This window comes from Hydra vulgaris, chromosome 02, assembly GCF_038396675.1.
Source record: "Hydra vulgaris chromosome 02, alternate assembly HydraT2T_AEP".
In the NCBI taxonomy this organism is placed as follows: Eukaryota; Metazoa; Cnidaria; class Hydrozoa; order Anthoathecata; family Hydridae; genus Hydra; species Hydra vulgaris.
Window position 1 is genome coordinate 56,412,501 of NC_088921.1, and position 17,500 is coordinate 56,430,000.

At 27.2% G+C, this 17,500-nt stretch overlaps 1 protein-coding gene across 2 annotated transcripts in view; it reads left to right on the plus strand.

The window, feature by feature from the left end:
* Positions 1 to 17,500, plus strand: part of LOC100201778 (matrix metalloproteinase-24) — a 57,062-nt gene that overhangs the window by 12,016 nt on the left and 27,546 nt on the right. For both annotated transcript variants that reach the window (XM_065791451.1, XM_065791450.1), the window contains exon 2: positions 896 to 993. In XM_065791451.1, coding sequence (XP_065647523.1) covers positions 896 to 993 — 98 coding nt within the window. The remainder of the gene's footprint in view (positions 1 to 895; positions 994 to 17,500) is intronic.

Consider the following 17,500-nt stretch of genomic DNA (forward strand, 5'->3'; position numbering starts at 1 on the left):
CAAAATAAAAAATAAAAGTTTTGACTGCTCAAAAAAAACAATTGACTGGCATATCTATGAGTTAGCCAGTGGAGCTAAATATTTCTAATAGCTTCTTGTACAAGAAACAAAAATGGATGATAGAAACCACTGTAAAAAAAAGTGTTAAATAGATCTATTATATTAACCACTAACATTTTGAGTTATTTATTTAAACAAACGTATTCAAAGAAATAATAAATAATCAACCTTCATGAAGTTTAAATGTATAAATTTTTATAATTAGTTATATGTTTACAGAGAAATACAATGATAATAAAGTATGTAGAATAAGTACAATAAGGTCAATCATTAATTTATACTAATTTTTAAATTTAACAGTTTTTACTCTTTATCAAGTGTTACTTGGGAGCCATTTGAAAGATGTTCTATGCATTAACCTTTATTTCAGAGTTGTTACCAAGCTTGAGCCTCTCTCCCATAGTTGTAACATTGCACCTCTTGCTACCTGGCAACAAAATACAAATTAAATTATAACTTGACATATTTATGAACAAAGTTTATATTTTATTTGGAGTTTCTAAATACCTTAATCATGATTAACTTAAATTCTTAATCATTTCAGCTTGATCAAATTTTAATTAATCTTTAGATATTTTGATTTTGAGTATATTATTGGTTGTAAATATTTTATTATAAAGCAAGTAATCCATACAATGCAAGAATACGAAATTTTGATGACATATATTGTTTTATGTTTTATTTATTACAATTTTATATGGTCAACAAATGGTTTATCAAAAACATTTTAATTTCTCTTTAACTTATTGCTTTTGTTGTGGCAACTTTTTCTTGTTGTTAATACAATTTTCATAAAATATAAAAATCTGAGTCTTTATTAAATTTTATTTTTTAGAAATTTCTTCTTGACAAAGGTTATTTAAAAACAACTCAATCTGAAGTTGGTCACTTACAGCAGAGAGACATAAGTGGAGCCATAAAAAGACTTCAAAGGTAAATTACCTATGGTAATAATAATTTTGTATTAAGTTTATATATATGTATATATATATGTAAATTAATAAGGTAATTTACCTATGGTAATAATAATTTTATATTAAGTTTATATATATGTATAATATATATATATATATATATATATATATATATATATATATATATCTATATATATATATATATATATATATATATATATATATATATATATATATATATATATATATATATATATATATATATATATTATATATATATATATATATATATAGAACTTTTATATGTTGTCAGAAAGTTTTTTCCATATTTTGTTGACAAAAAGTAAAAATTAAAATGCAAGACCGGAATTTTTTTTTTTTTAATAATTGTAAACTGCCTGCCTTAACCAAACCCTCAGTTGAGGTAGCAGCGCTCCCTTGCGAGTCAGGCTATTTCAGAATAGGGTAAGTCGATGTAGCAGCATTTCCTTGCGAGTCAGGCTATAAGATAGTCAATGTAGCAACACTCCGTGCATGATTTACAGTAAAAAAAATAAAAATAAAAACATTTTGTTAAAAAAAATAAAAATAAAAACATTGTTTATATTGTTAAAAATATTCAGAATGTTTTTAAAAACATTCTGGTCAATTAAATTTGCGTTTTTGCGGTTTTTTTAAAAAACAATTAATTTGTAATTAAATTAATGGTTTTGACTTTCGTCCAATACGCAAATGATGGACAAAAGTCAAAAGTAATTAAAAGTGACGTATGTGTTGGCGTAAGAATCATTTTTTTCCTTCTGCTCTTCCCAAATGCAACAAACTATATATATATATATATATATATATATATATATATATATATATATATATATATATATATATATATATATATATATATATATATATGTATATATATATATATATATATATATATGTATATATATATATATATATATATATATATATATATATATATATATATATATATATATATATATATATATATATATATATATATATATATATATATATATATACCCTGGTGGTGGTAGGTTGAAACCAAAAAAAATGTCCCAGGGTTATCTGATTGACTTTTTTGATCCATACTGACCTCTACTTTCAGAAAATAGCACAAAGGAAAAAAAATTTTGGGGTCCAAGAAAAATTTTTTTTTTTGTAAACTGAACAAAAGACCAGTATTTTTCCTTATATGTACAATAAATATTTTATTTGATCATAAATTATTTCAAGACTATAACATATTTTTAAAGCTATGAAATGTTCACAATAGACAGATATTTGATGGGAATATGTTCTTATATCAATTATGGTTACTAAGTTATTGAACAAGCGTTTCAAATAATTTTATTCCTTAATGTTAAAAAACAATTCTAATGCATTGGTCAAGCTCAATATCTTTATAAGGAGGTTTAAAAATGCTGGAATATATATATTTTAAATAGCTATTTAATTATTTCCTATGAGAAATAAAACCATATTGAGACTTTGATATTTACCATATTGATATTTAAATACATATGAATTATAAATATAAAATTAAATATATGTATAAGTTTTCTAAGAACATAAATGTCTCCTTTAAAATTAAATCTTGAGTTGTGCTTGTCTACTATTATAAGCAACAGCTAATCTCAGCAGTTTTGATTGAAACAGTTTGTGACAACTTGGAACTTTGTATCCTTGCTTATAAAACTGTTTGAAGTCATAATGAACAGATTCAGAAGTCTGTTCTGAGCAAAAGCCATGACCTTTTCAAGGGTATTTGTCAGCCATTGAATTCAAAAAAGCTGGTACATGAATGATTATAACATGTACTTTTGGGGACTGTAACATGTACTTTTTTGTTCAATGCCATATATGCTTTCTTCTAGGCATTGATGTGATTCTTGTAATATATGTTTAAACTTAGACCAAAGCAAGTTTTCTTCACATTATTTAGTACTTTCATAGCACACATAAGCATTTTCAATTCATCAGGTACAACTTCAAACTTGGATTTGAGAATTTTGTCTGATGTTTCTATGTTATCTAGTAGCTTTGAACACTGTCCTACCTTGAACTGGTCGCTGTGCAATCTTGGCCTTTTAAATCCAATTGCTTTATTCCACATATCCATGGAAATTGATGTTTCTGTTTTAGTATACAGTATTTTACTAGACAGTATTTTATTAGCTATGTTATACAAATGGTTTGTGTTTCCAGAAAATAAATAAAGCTTCATTGAAGCTTTATTTATTTTTTGGAAACAATATTTATTTTCTAAAACTTGGTTTTAGGTTCATTCACTTCACAATAAAGAATACTCAAATAAACCTTTAAAAATCTACCTCTGCCATCTATTCCAATCTTTACAATATAATCTGGGGATATTTTTCTTTTTTCCACTAATTGATTTATTAGCTCAGGCACAGTAAGCTCAGGTACAGTAAACTAAATATTTTGTTTGCATATTGATTTGAAGTTCTGCAACAATCTATAACACAGTGTTAAAACACAAGTTTTTCTTTTAGATTAGGTTCAAAAAGCTTTCTTCCTTTCCAGCCCCTAAAAACACTACAAGCAGTTTCTGTTTGAGAGTTGCCTAACCCTAGTATATTTTTGAATCTTGCAACTTCACTAGCTGGTACCTTGTTTTGAGGAAAAAGGGCTTTCATCTCTGTTTTCTTTGGAATTTCAATATTAAAAAGTTTAGACCCTTAATTAACAAGCTTTATTAAATCATAGGATTTTAGTACAAAAAAGCTCTGTACCTTGCTCATCTGAAATATATTACATTTTTACAATCCAAAATTGTATGTACCTACATAATACTATATTTCATATGGTTTTAGGTTTAGTAATTATTATATATATATACGTACAGACTAACCTCTAGGCAATGGTGTCTCGATATTATCCTTGCGAATCAAAATATTGCATGAGGTGAGGTAAACTGTATCCCACTGTACATAGACAACTTTGGCATACAGATATGGGTAGGGGAGGTGGCAGAATTGGTTCAGTGGATACTTGTCTTCCTTTTTTTCAATTTTTTCCTGATCCTGGGAAGATAGTTTTCCTTTCAATAACACAAACTGCATACTCACATGTAGGTTGACTTCTTGTAATAATGAAAATTCTTATTCCAAAAAAATCATATGGTGCTGGAAGAACTTCAGGTTCTTTTATAACTTTTTCAATGAGCTCTAGAAATTTTTAGCTCTATTTGTTTTGTCTTTCTCAAAGCACACAATGTAAACTTATCTTCTGTATTTATGTTCTTTATTGCCTGATTAGGCATCATTGTTTTACTGGTGGCACAAAATATAGAGTTTAGCTTATATATTTAAAAAAATATCGGGTTTAGTGGTTGAATTTTTTTAGTTGGTTTTCATAGATTTCCTTAAATATATTGTAATAATTGTTACAAAATTAATTTCCTCAGGATAATAATTTCTAACATTCGTTTAGAATAATGATTAACCATTGCAACACAAGCATTTCCCTTGGAGAACTATATGAAAAACTCTCTATAATGATTGATCTATATAAATGATCTATAATGATTGCTAAACTATTCCCTCAGAGATCAATTCCACTTGAGGAATTCTTGCTTGAATGGAATAAAAGCCGTAGCACTAGACTCAAATTATCTTTACCATAAGCAAGAATACAAAACATTACATATATGTTCTTGATAAATGTTGACACATATTAAAATGTTTGCCTGTCTATTGTGAATATTTTAAAGCTTTTAAAATATGTAACAGTCTTCAAAAAATTCATAATCAAATAAAAATTTATTAAACATACAAGGTAAAATACTGGGTGGGGATTCACCAAACTTTTATAACTCTTGCGTAATTCAACTAAGGTTATGGAAATTGTATGTTCAGCGTTGTTTTCGTAACTATTTGGTATTTACCAATGTTTTACAGCATTTCTGTAAAGTTAGGGTTTCGCATGAGTTGCGCTGAACTTACGCAAAAACTTACACAAAAAAAAACAACCAAGTTGATTTTTTTTTTTAGTGAACCAAGTTTTTGTAGTTTTATAAAACAAACATTTCTAGTATTGAATTCATATAATTTCTAACAAATTTAAGTTTGGGATTATTACTAATTAATATTTTTTACAATCTGATAAAATGAAAGTAAAAATTTTTTAAAACTCTGCTATAAAAACTAAATACTTTTAATTGAATATTTATTTAGTAAAAACTATTAAGAAAATGATTTTAAGTAGGTTCAGAATTGATTAATCTACAAAGAAATAAAAAGAGATAGGTGGTTTAGACTACTTACTTAAAAAGCTTTTTTTAAGTAAGTAGTCTAAAAAATCAACTCTTTTAAACTACATTTGTAACAGACCATTAATAACAAGCATGTTTAACAATAAAAGATCAAAAGATTATTCCTTTTTTGTAGCTAATTTTTTTTGAGTTGACTAATAATTTTTACCAATTACTCTTTAAAAACTCCCAGTTATTTTGATAAAACCCTCATTGATATTAGCATTTTTGCTTCTACAAAAAATAGGTTGCTTCTCAATGTGATTGGTAACAAATCATTGTTAATGCATTGACAATATCTCTATTTACTTTTAGACAAAAGAAATTTTCGAACACGTTCTACATCATAATAATCATTTAAAGCAATATACTGAGCCTAATGCCAGATTTGATCTTCACCAATTTCTTTTTTAACTAAAACTAAATAAAGCTGTTAAAACAACTAAATGAACTATTAGTCCGGTCAAAATAGACATTTCAGTTTACAATAATTCGCATAGAGCTGAAAATTGGTACAGACCTTGGGGACATTACAAATAAAATATCAAAAGTCCCCACCGATCCTGCATCTGCAAAAAAAGTTATTCAAAGTCAAAAGTTGAAAAAATGGTTTTTCATATTTTCCTGATCAACGGTAAACTTTATCAAAAAAAAAATTGATCAAGCAAAAGTTTTAGATGAAATTATCTACAAAAATTGTCTTTTTCTAAGAATCACGATTCCTGAGATATTGCAAATCTTAAAGTTGAAGAAGTCTCATTTAACATAATCTGTATATTATGGTTTAAGACATATACCAGAAAAAATCTGCGCATGTTCTGATGTGGTGTTTACGGAAACTGTGCATCATTTTAAATAGCTAATTGTTTTAAAATGTCTTTTTATTAGTGTTATTCAAAATTTAAAAAACTCTGTTATCAAAATTAGTTTTAATTGAAACATTGAATCAAAAAATTTTTTTTTCTTTTTCTCGTTGAAAATCCTGGTGTATCAAACAAAACAATTTCTAAAGAGTTGCAGATTGCTTTGAAAACAGTGCAGAGCGTTGTGAAACAATTTAAGGACACTGGTACAATAAAAAGGAAATCAGGAAGTGGAAGAAAAAAATGTTTTGTTAGACAAGATCTTGATAAAAAAGTAAAAGATGTCTTAGACAGAAAACCAGAGATTTCTGTTTCAACTTTAGTGAATAAATTTAAGACATAATAAATTTAAATCTTAAAAAAAGAAAAAAGTTCCTCGTCGTGAAGAAAAGCAAGAAAATATCTCAATTCATTGTTCAAAGCTGCTCTATAAAAAATTATGTACCAAAAAATCTTGTTTGATTATTGACAATGAAACTTATTGTGCTGCATATTTCCAATCTCTTCCAGGACACCAATATTATTCAGCAATAATTGCAAGAAACTGAGTTCCAGTTATAAATGTATTGGAATGCAAAAATTCGCTTAAAAATTCTTAGTTTGGCAAGCAATTTGTGAATGTGGTGAAAGAAGCTCTTGTTTTGTGAATATGGGAACAATTAACATCAAAATATACATAAAAGAATGCCTCAAGAAATGTCTTTTGCCATTTTTAAGAAAACACACAGGTAACCCATTATTTTGGCACAATTTAGTATCATGTCACTATTCTTGGACAACTTTAAACTGGCTTAGAGAACATATAGTAGATTTCGTTGAAAAACACTGCAATCCACTAAATTGTCCCGAACTACGTTCAATCGAAAGATATAAGGCTCTTGTCAAAAGAAAAATAAGGTTCAATGTAAAAGAAGCCAAAAACATTAAAGACTTCAAAAATAAATGGATTAGAGCTACCTAGAAAGTCCAGCCGAAGACTATGCAAAAGCTGATGTCGAGTGTAAAACGTAAAGTGCGCGTTCTCACATACAAATCTTCACAAACTTTCTAAAGTGACATTTAAGAATATTAATATATGTACTTTCAAAATATATATAACGTTAAATAAATATCCTTTAAAATGTACGCGCGTATCTTTTCTGGTGCATGTCTTATATATTGTATATTAGTATTATTATTATATATTATATATATATTATATATAATATATAATAATATATATTGTATATAATATATATATAATATATTGTATATTAGTATTATTATTATATATTATATATATATTAGTATATTATATCTTCTTCGCTTTTTCCTTCTCTAATATCATCAAAATCTTCATTTGTTGAAATTGATTCAAAATCGGAGCAAGACTAGCCTCGACAATTAATACATACCGGTGAACACAATGACTTTTTTGCAGCTACATTTTGCACTACAACCCTTTTTGCAATTGCAAAAGATGGTGTTTAGAAGTATTTCCGGAGCAAGTGGGAGTAAAGCTTGAATTGGCTCCCACTCCCACCTACTAATTTCCAACCCCAGTCTGCTGAGTCTAGTTGGTTGCCTATCCATACTTTAACTTGATAGTATACTCAACATAAGTGTTGACCTGCAGAAACAGATGTTGGAAGAAGACAAGATAGTTGCACTCTTTTATTGTTCTGTGTATTTTTACAAGACTTTTATATCTAGAATTGTTTATACAAACAATTTTTTTTGGAGCTCTATAATGAGCAAGAAGATGCTGTTCAAATAAGCTTGCCAATCTACCATGCGTACTCTTATAAACTTCTTTGCAATCGACACCATATTAAAATATTGCATCCATAGTTTTGCTGTAGGTCTTCGTTTTTCAAATTCTTTTAGTTTTTCTTTGAACTGATAAAGAAATCCTTCTTATATTGTATTATCGTAAACAATTTTGATAACGTTATATGAAACTATGTTATTTATGATATTTTCAACGGTAATATTAAGATTTGCAACTATCTCATCATTAATAACAAGATCTATTTGTGGTATTTGATCTTCTTGTGTAAATGAAATTTTCAGGGGTAACAAATTTAATGATACCCTTTATGCGAAGTGTGTTATTACCGTCTTAAGTCTTTACATTCGTATCTGCAACATCAATTTTTTGGTGTTAGGATTTGGTGCCAGTTTTTGGTGGTAAGATTGGTAAGAAAATGTGCATGATAAAGAATAGACAATTCCTCATACATCACAGTGTCGTTGAATGATGCGCACTAATAAGACTAATGATTAGATGTCCTTTTGAATGATTGCTGATGTAGTTTTTAAGATTTGAAATTGCTCTTTCTCTTTATTTTGGCTTTTTTTTTCATATTAAGCTTGGTTAAGAATATTACAATGATTGTCAAAAAAGCAAATGAAATCTGCCCAGTTTTTCAGTGATTTTATTGCCATACTTGATTTCAATCGTTAATTGTTCTTTATCTAAATCTGAATTTTTGCAAATACTTTTTAATTCTTCCAATAAAAACTGACAATCATCACTATTTTCATTGTGTCTAAATATTTCTTCCATCAAATCATTATGAGAAAAGTCGTTATGAGAAATAACCAAACATTTTAACTACAAAAGTCAGACGAAATATCGATTAAGACAAACTTAATTTGGCATAACTCAGACCCGTAGAAACAAAAATTATATCAAAGGGGGGGGGGGGCAATATTATTAGGTAGGTCAAATAGTAGTAGGTCCAAATTTTTTTGCCAAAGGAACTTACGTCAAAAATACGGATAACAAATTAGGTCCTTTCTATCCTTTTTTTTTCTTTTATTTCTTAATTTGTAATCGCTTTTTTCTAATAATTAACTTTAGAACTATTTATTTGAAAAATTATTGGGAAGGGCAAATGCCCCTGCTGACCCCCCAGTTGCTACGGGCCTGTAACGTGATGAAACACTTATAGCGTTTAAAACTTAGTTTTAAAAATAAAATTTTGTTTAAAAAATCTTGAAAAAGAACATTAGTAAATTATTTTTCATAACAGGGTTCATAAAAATGACTTTACAAAAAAATTACATTAAAAAAAATTAATAAATAAAAAATATACTAAATCAATAGTCATAAATTTTTTTTTAAACATATTGCAATTATAAGAACTTAATTTTAAATAAATGTAATTTATTTTAGAACGGCTAAACAAAAAATAAAACCCCCTATAACTAAGCAATATTTTGTTGTTCTAATCCAAGATCAGAGAAAAGCCGCAAAAACTTTTTTTTTCTTTAGATAGTAAATGGTGCCAGCAAAATGAAAAAAGTTTTTATCCATTTTCCTTGAATAAATTTTTTTGCAGATGTGGAATCGGTGGGGACTTTTTATATTTTATTTAGAATAATGTCCCCAACATATGTACCGATTTTCAGCTCTATGCGAATTATTGCAAACCTACCACTATTTTTTCGACTATTTTGACTGGACTATATGATCGTTATACTTAATGAGATATATACCATTTAACAAAAAACTGTGAAATATAATATTTATAGTTATATAGTTGTTTTTTTGTTTGTTAATATATACAGTGTTTTGTTAATATTTATAGAGATATAATTGCTTTTTTGTTAGTATAATAATTCAATGATTATATATATTACCAAAATCATAACTACATCATAACAATATAGCATCTTTTAAAATATACAATATATATTTCATACTATAAATAATATATAATATACTATAATATCTTATTTTATATAATAATGTTACTATTATTTTATATAATATGTATGTATATGTATATATATATATATATATATATATATATATATATATATATATATATATATATATATATATATATATATATATATATATATATATATATATATACATATATATATATATATATATATAAATTATATACAATAAGTTTAAATCAATTATTAATATAACATCTATATAACATCAATCTAATATCAACATTAATATAACAAATATTAATATATATTTCATACTATAAATAATATATAATATACTATAATATTTTATTTTATATAATGTTACTATTATTTTATATAATATGTATGTATATATGTATATATATATATATATATATATATATATATATATATATATATATATATATATATATATATATATATATATATATATGTATATATATATATATATATATATATATATATATATATGTATATATATATATATATATATATATAAATAAATTATATACAATAAGTTTAAATCAATTATTAACAATTATAACATCTTAATGGTTGTCATTAAATTATTATATTGATATTTATCAATAGTATCACTTATTATGCATATAATTTAAATATATTAAGGTCCTATTTTATGCTGTTATATTACTGATATAAGATAATAAATTGATAATATTATACAAAAATGTAACAACATTATTATGATATTATAATAAATGATGTTTTATTACTATAATTTATAATAATATAACATCTTAACTATTAAGATGTTATCAAGTTAATAAGATGTTAAATTATTATGATGCATTTAAATTTGTATTAATATCTATAATTATTGTTAACTTTATTATGATATTTACAGTTTACATACATGAATTGTATATATTATAATAAGATTCTATATCAATCTGACAATATATAGCTATTTATGAATCATAACAATATTACACCCAGTGCCAGCTCTAGGCACAGGCAAAAAAGGCATCTGCCTCGGGCGGCACTTTCCTAGGGCAGCATTTTGAGTTTTGATTATATATTTTCTGACATCCATAGATAAAAATGGTAGGACATAAAAGAAAGAAGTCTGAAGATTTCTACAGGAAGCAAAAAGAAAAACGAAGAGAAGAGGATGAACAAATGTCTGAATCTTTAAGCAATTTTTTTAATAACACCGAAAGCAAGCCAACAACAACTATGAGAAATCCTTGTGATGTTAGTGTTTGTGATGAAATCCATGAAATTCAAGATGCAACAACAAGTTCAAACTTAGAAGTGAAAAATGAGCTGAAAGGTAAAAAATCTAACTTATGAGAATTTATCTACGATTTTGCCATTTTCTGGAAATTGCATTGCCAGAAGAAGAACAGAGTTTTCAAACTTTACCAACTACAGACCTGACAGATTGGCCTGATCGAATTCTAGATAATTTTCGAGTGACTCTTTTTAAAAATGGTCCATCAGCACCTAATCCATCTTTTCTATTTCCTGTCAATGCAAGCAATAGAAGATTTAATCCTTCATGCACGCAAAAAATACTCAAGAATGGTGAAGTTGTTAAAAGATCCTGGCTTATATACTCTAAAAGAAAAGATGTTGTGTTTTGTTTCTCATGTAAGTTGTTTGGTGACATCTGACATTTGAAGACAATTGGTTTTGGAGACTGGAAAAATTTGCACAGACAGCTGAAGGAACCTAAAACTTCTAAAAATCACATCTGTTCATTAAGCAAATGGATGGACTTAGCAAACCGACTAGATACCAACAAAACAATTGTTGCATAACAACAACAACTTCTCAGTGCAGAGATACAGCATTGGCAGTTAGTTCTGGAAAGATTATTTGCAATAGTGACATTTTTAGGAGAACAATGTCTTAATATTCTGATGTTTTACATGAGAAAAGTAATGGAAACTTCCTAAAACTAGTTGAACTGCAAGCACAGTTTGATGCAGTTATGGCAGATCATGTTCACCGAATAAAGAATGAGGTGATTAACACCCATTACTTGGGGGAAAATATACAAAATGAACTCATTCAAATAATTGCAAAACGAATTCGTGAAGAAATTTTGTCAAAATTGAAAATGGCAAAATATTTTTCCATTATAGTGGATTGTACCCAAGATGTGAGTAAAGTGGAACAAATGTCAATTGTGCTACGTTTTGTTCAGATGGAAAATGCTGAAGTTAAAGTCTGCGAACATTTCATTGATTTCATACCTGTAGAGCAGACAACTGGTGCAGCACTCACAGATGTTATTCTACAAATGTTGACTCAAGCTGGGATTCTAATTGAAGATGCGTGGACAGGGCTACGACAACGGTGCAAATATGAGAGGACATCAGTCAGGAGTGCAGGTATATAACAAGGTATATAACAAGGTGATGCCCTTACCTTATACCTTGTGATGCCCTTTCTCTTTCAGACAAGGTAGTACCACCTTGTCTGAAAGAGAAAGGGCATCACTCAAAGATCCACTCCAGATATGGCACTAGTATTCCATACAAGGGTGGGTCTAAGATTTATAGAGATAAAGTATAGAATCCGGAGTAAGAAAGTGGTGAGCACAATAAAGATATGCAACCTTTGAAGATGCTAATTTTGCTATGGATTTGATATATGGTTTCCTGGAAAGATCAGAAGTAAGAGTTAATCCTAAAAGACAAAGGGTAGATGGCTCATCGAGTACATTACAGTTCATAAATATAGAAAGATCTAGGTTTTTGTGAAAATGATTAGCTGAAAAAAATTCAGTTTTATCTGAGTTAAAGTTCACCATAAATATCAAAGGTTAATAAAGATAACCACTTTATCAACGAAGTAATGCAAATCTCAATAGTTTGAGATCATTAAACATTAAAACGATGTAATAGCTTTTGTTTTTAAGTGTTAAAATTGATTAAATAAAAAGTATAAAATAAATTATTATCCAAAAGTGGAGTCAGACGAAATACAACAATTATTTTATTTAATAAGAAATTAGTATCTGAATAACCTGAAAAGAAAACATTAAAACTTTTTTTTTTTAGAAAGTTTATTATCTTTCATGTTATTTGAATCACTCAAGGCTGGTGCAAAGGTAGGGTGTGGGAGTGTCTGACATCCCCCTTCATTCAATGAATATTTACACCATTTTGTAAGTTTGGATCTTTTCTTACCTTCAGTTGGCAAATTAGAACCCTAAAATACAGTTGCCAAAATAAGACTTAGGCTATTTATCTCTAGTTGGAAAATTGTAGAATTTGAGGGCCTTTTTTTTTTTCCACTAAAAACAAATGATATATATATATATATATATATATATACATACATACATACATACATACATACATACATACACACACACACACACACACACACACACACACACACACACACACACACACACACACACACATACATACATGCATAAGTCTATATATGTGAATAAAGAGAATATCTTTATATTATCATATATAAAATTGTATACTTAAAAGAGTGCTCAATAGATAAATTAGAGCTATATAATATATGTTACTGTTACCTGCAGTACCAGGTTTTAGCTAAATGCTAATGTTTATAATACTCTAAGTTACATGTGTTACCACAATCTTCAGGCAAGTAGTAAAAACTTAATTTTGCTATGATTTGTTTAGTAGACGTTATGGTTTCTATTTGTATTTTAGATCGTTACGGGACGGAAATTGTTTAGTAGTTAGGTTGATGTTATTATCAATTTGTTTTTGTTAATTAATAGTTGTGAAATAGTTATATGTTTTAATGCTTGTTTAAAAAATTTGTTTATGTGATAATGTGCAGTATTTATAAAGTAAAAAATATTAAATTAAAAATTGATATAAAAATATAAATAATATTGTGAAATATATTACAGTAGCTGTGTATGTAATTTATTAGTTAACCTAGAGATATATGAAGTAGAATAATATAGTTATTGTTAGTTGTTAGTTAGGTTTGTAGCGAGCTTTGTAATTTTTTAATAAGAATTTATTTTCGTGGTGGCACTTTGATATAATTTCGGTTCTTTTATCTAGCAGTTCCTCAGGTTTTGAATACAATATAATAGCAAATTTCTCATATAGACATAGTGGGCACCTTTTGGAAGTATTTGATTAGAGGGGTACAGACTTTGAATAGACCATGTTAATATAAGGGTTTTGTTAAAATTGTTTTTCAAATACCAGACATAGTTTGATAGGGCTGTGGAATTTTTTTAACATTACTGAATGATAGTTTGCGGTTGTTATATCTAGTATTCCATTCACCTTCTGTTAATCCAATATAAACTTTGTTAAGTTGGTTTTTAGCTGCAATGATGCATTTTTATATGATGTTTTTAAATTTGCACTTTCCATTCAGGGGGCATTCTGCTTTATTTCGACAATTACTTTTTTGGTCATTATTTTCAATTCTTGGGAAAATATTTTTTGTTGTTGTGGTTTCTTATAATTGTTTTGATATTTTCAGAGCATATGATATTGCATTTATAATTTTTTTTAGGTGTTTTTGTTTGTCTGATATTTAAAGAAACAGTTTTTGTATCCGCTATTTTTTAGTGCTTGTTCATATTCATTTATGGATTGCTTAAATAAAACTTCATTTAAGGAATTCTGCAAAAGTCTGAACATTAAAGTAGGTAGAAGTAAATAGTTTGATAATTTGTGGTGGGTGGTTAGAAGATTTATGGGTGTATTAAAGATTATTGATAGGTTCTTTGAAAGGTTTATGGATGTTTTGGGCTTAATTAATGGTGACATCAAAGATGTTAACTGATTTAAGATTTGTTTTTATATCTGGGTCATTCCATGCCAAGTGGAGCAAAGGTCCCTCATGAACCATCTCAGATTTTATTGAAACTTTTTGACATTGTACGTATAAGAAAAACGTTTTGAAAATTTTAGATCAATATCTAATATGGTTCTTGAGAAAACACTATTTAAGTAGCATTTTGCATGAAATTTCACTCTACAAGAATAAAGGTTTTTTTTCATCATTTTTAACAGCTAATAACTTTTGAATAAGTTGGTTTTATACTTCAGTTATTTTAAGATAGCAAGTATGCTATAAATACTTAAAAAAAAAAAAAAAAAGAACTTTTAGCATCTTAACTTTTTCCATAATGGCGGGCTAAAGTTGACTCTTGTTTTAAGATTTAAATTTTTTAAATTCATATTCTTAAAAACTAATTCAAAAATTAATACAAATCAAATTGCCTGTTGATCTACATGTGGTGGATTATTATTAAAAAAAAATCAGTTGGTTAAAGAACCACATTCAAAAGTTATAGGTCATCAATATGAGTCGGATCAAGATTTTCTTAAAATTGATCTGCAATGCAAAGCACCTGTTACCTAAGATGGCACTTTTTTTTTTCATAAAATTTTTTATACGCATTAATCAAAGAGTGTTAGTTCATAAAAACCAAAAAAATTAATGGGCACTTATTTATAATCCCAAAAGACCATAAACTTATTACTTTTTAATAGTTAAGTTATTGTTTCATTTAATTTTATAATACTGGTATGTCAATCTAAAAAGTACTAATAAAACCAAATAAATTGTTGTACTTTAGAACTAATTAATGAGTAGTATGCCTGAGCTTTCTCCTTGCTGTATTAGTAAAGCATTAAATGAACAGTGCTATCTTATCATGTTTAGCAAGTCTAAAAAAAGTAAATGTTACCAAGAACTGTCTACACTAAACCAAGAGCTTCTTTCTTTAAGAAGCAAAGTAAATCGCATAGATTTTATTTGTAACTATCACGAGAAAGATTACTTGTTGAGATGTGAGAATGTATTATTGTAATCCCTTTAACAAGCATGCAAAAAAATTGAAAAGTAAGTTTCAATATTTAAACTAATACCTTTTTAATACAACTTTAATACCTATTTAATACAAATAACTTAATAATAATAAATTAATGTGAAACAATATTTAAAAATCATTATCTTTACTTTATAGATTCTCTTAGAGTTATCAGTCTTTCATATGCCAAAGATTTTGGTTTAATACATGGTCAAAAAATTTGCACTAGTTGTAGAAAAACTCTGCATTGCAATCATCATAATACAAAAGAAAATGAACTCCAAGAAAAATAAATTTATGTTGACAACCTTACATTAAAAGAAGATCTTAATTTAAGTATTGCAAGTTTTGGATGCTCACCTCTCAAACTTGTTTCAAAAAAAGATAGAGTTGCATATAGAAAGTGTAAAATTGATAAGGTAAAAGTTCATACACAAAAGCCTGTTGCCTATGTGCTAGGTTTAGAAGTAGCTGCACAAAATCACCTTCAAAAAATTGTTTGAAAAAAACAAACAAAAGTTTAGACAATATTATGATTCAAATTAAGTCAAAATTTGACAAAACATTGTCAAAATCCAAAAAATCACACTTTTTACACTTACTGCAGACAGTTGGTCAATAGAGAAAACTCAAAATTTTTTTTTGACTTTAAAAAAATCTGTAGTACAAGCCAGAAAATTAAGAAAAAAAAGTGGAATACTATCAAAATTTTCTCCAAATTCAGGAAGAAAACTTAGCGAAGATGTAATTACAGAGATTGTTTAGTTCTGTCAATGCAATGAATATTCAAGGGTTTGTCCAGGAAAGAAAGAGTTTGTTTCAGTTAAAGTAGATAGTATAAAGCAACATGTCCAAAAACAACTTCTACTAGTCAATATGAAAGAACTTTATATTGTGTTTAAAAAGAAACATAATTATCTTAAAGTTGGATTTTCAAAACTTTGTAAGCTAAGGCCCAAGTGGTGCATTCCTTTGGGTGATGCTTCTGGTCTGCATGCAGTTTGTGTTTGCCAGTATCATCAAAATGTAAGGCTCCTTGTATTGAAAATCCCTAGAATTGTTGATTACAAAAGCTTATTAAAATTAATGGTTTGTAGCATTGAAAATAGATATTGTATGCTGCATAGCTGTGATAAACGTCCTGGAAAAGAGGTTTTGTTATATTAAATTGACTAAACTACATTGACAAATCAAATTTTCAATGTACTTTAGCACCAGCAACTTTACCTTTAGATGAATTTATTGAAATGGTTTATGAACAGTTAGATAAATTACGAGAGCATCATTTTATATCAAAAAGTCAAGCCACCTACTTCCGACATTTGAAAACTAATTTAAAAGAAAAACAAGCTTTAGTTCTTCTTGACTTTGCAGAAGACTTGCAATAAAATTGCAAGAAATTTGCAGAAAATTTGTAAATGTTTTCTAATACAAGATGCAGTGCAAGGTTTTCATGGGAATAACAGCCACGCAACTTTGCTCCCCTTTGTTGTTTATTTTATAAAAGATGAAAAACTTGATAGTCAAAGTTATTGTGTTATATCAGATCATCTGAAACATCGAACAGATGTTGTTCATTGCTTTATCAATAATGTTATTGATAAACTTAAACAATTACAAACATTTGAACACATTATCTATTTTAGTGATGGAGCTGCATCACAATATAAAAATTACAAAAATATTATCAACTTATGCTACCACAAACACTATTTTGACATTACTGCAGAGTGGCACTTTTTTGCAACATTGCATAGTAAAAGTCCTTGTGATGGAGTTGGTGGAACAGTAAAACATTTTATTGCACAAGCCAGTCTACAGTCACTTAACGATCCTATTGACACATCAA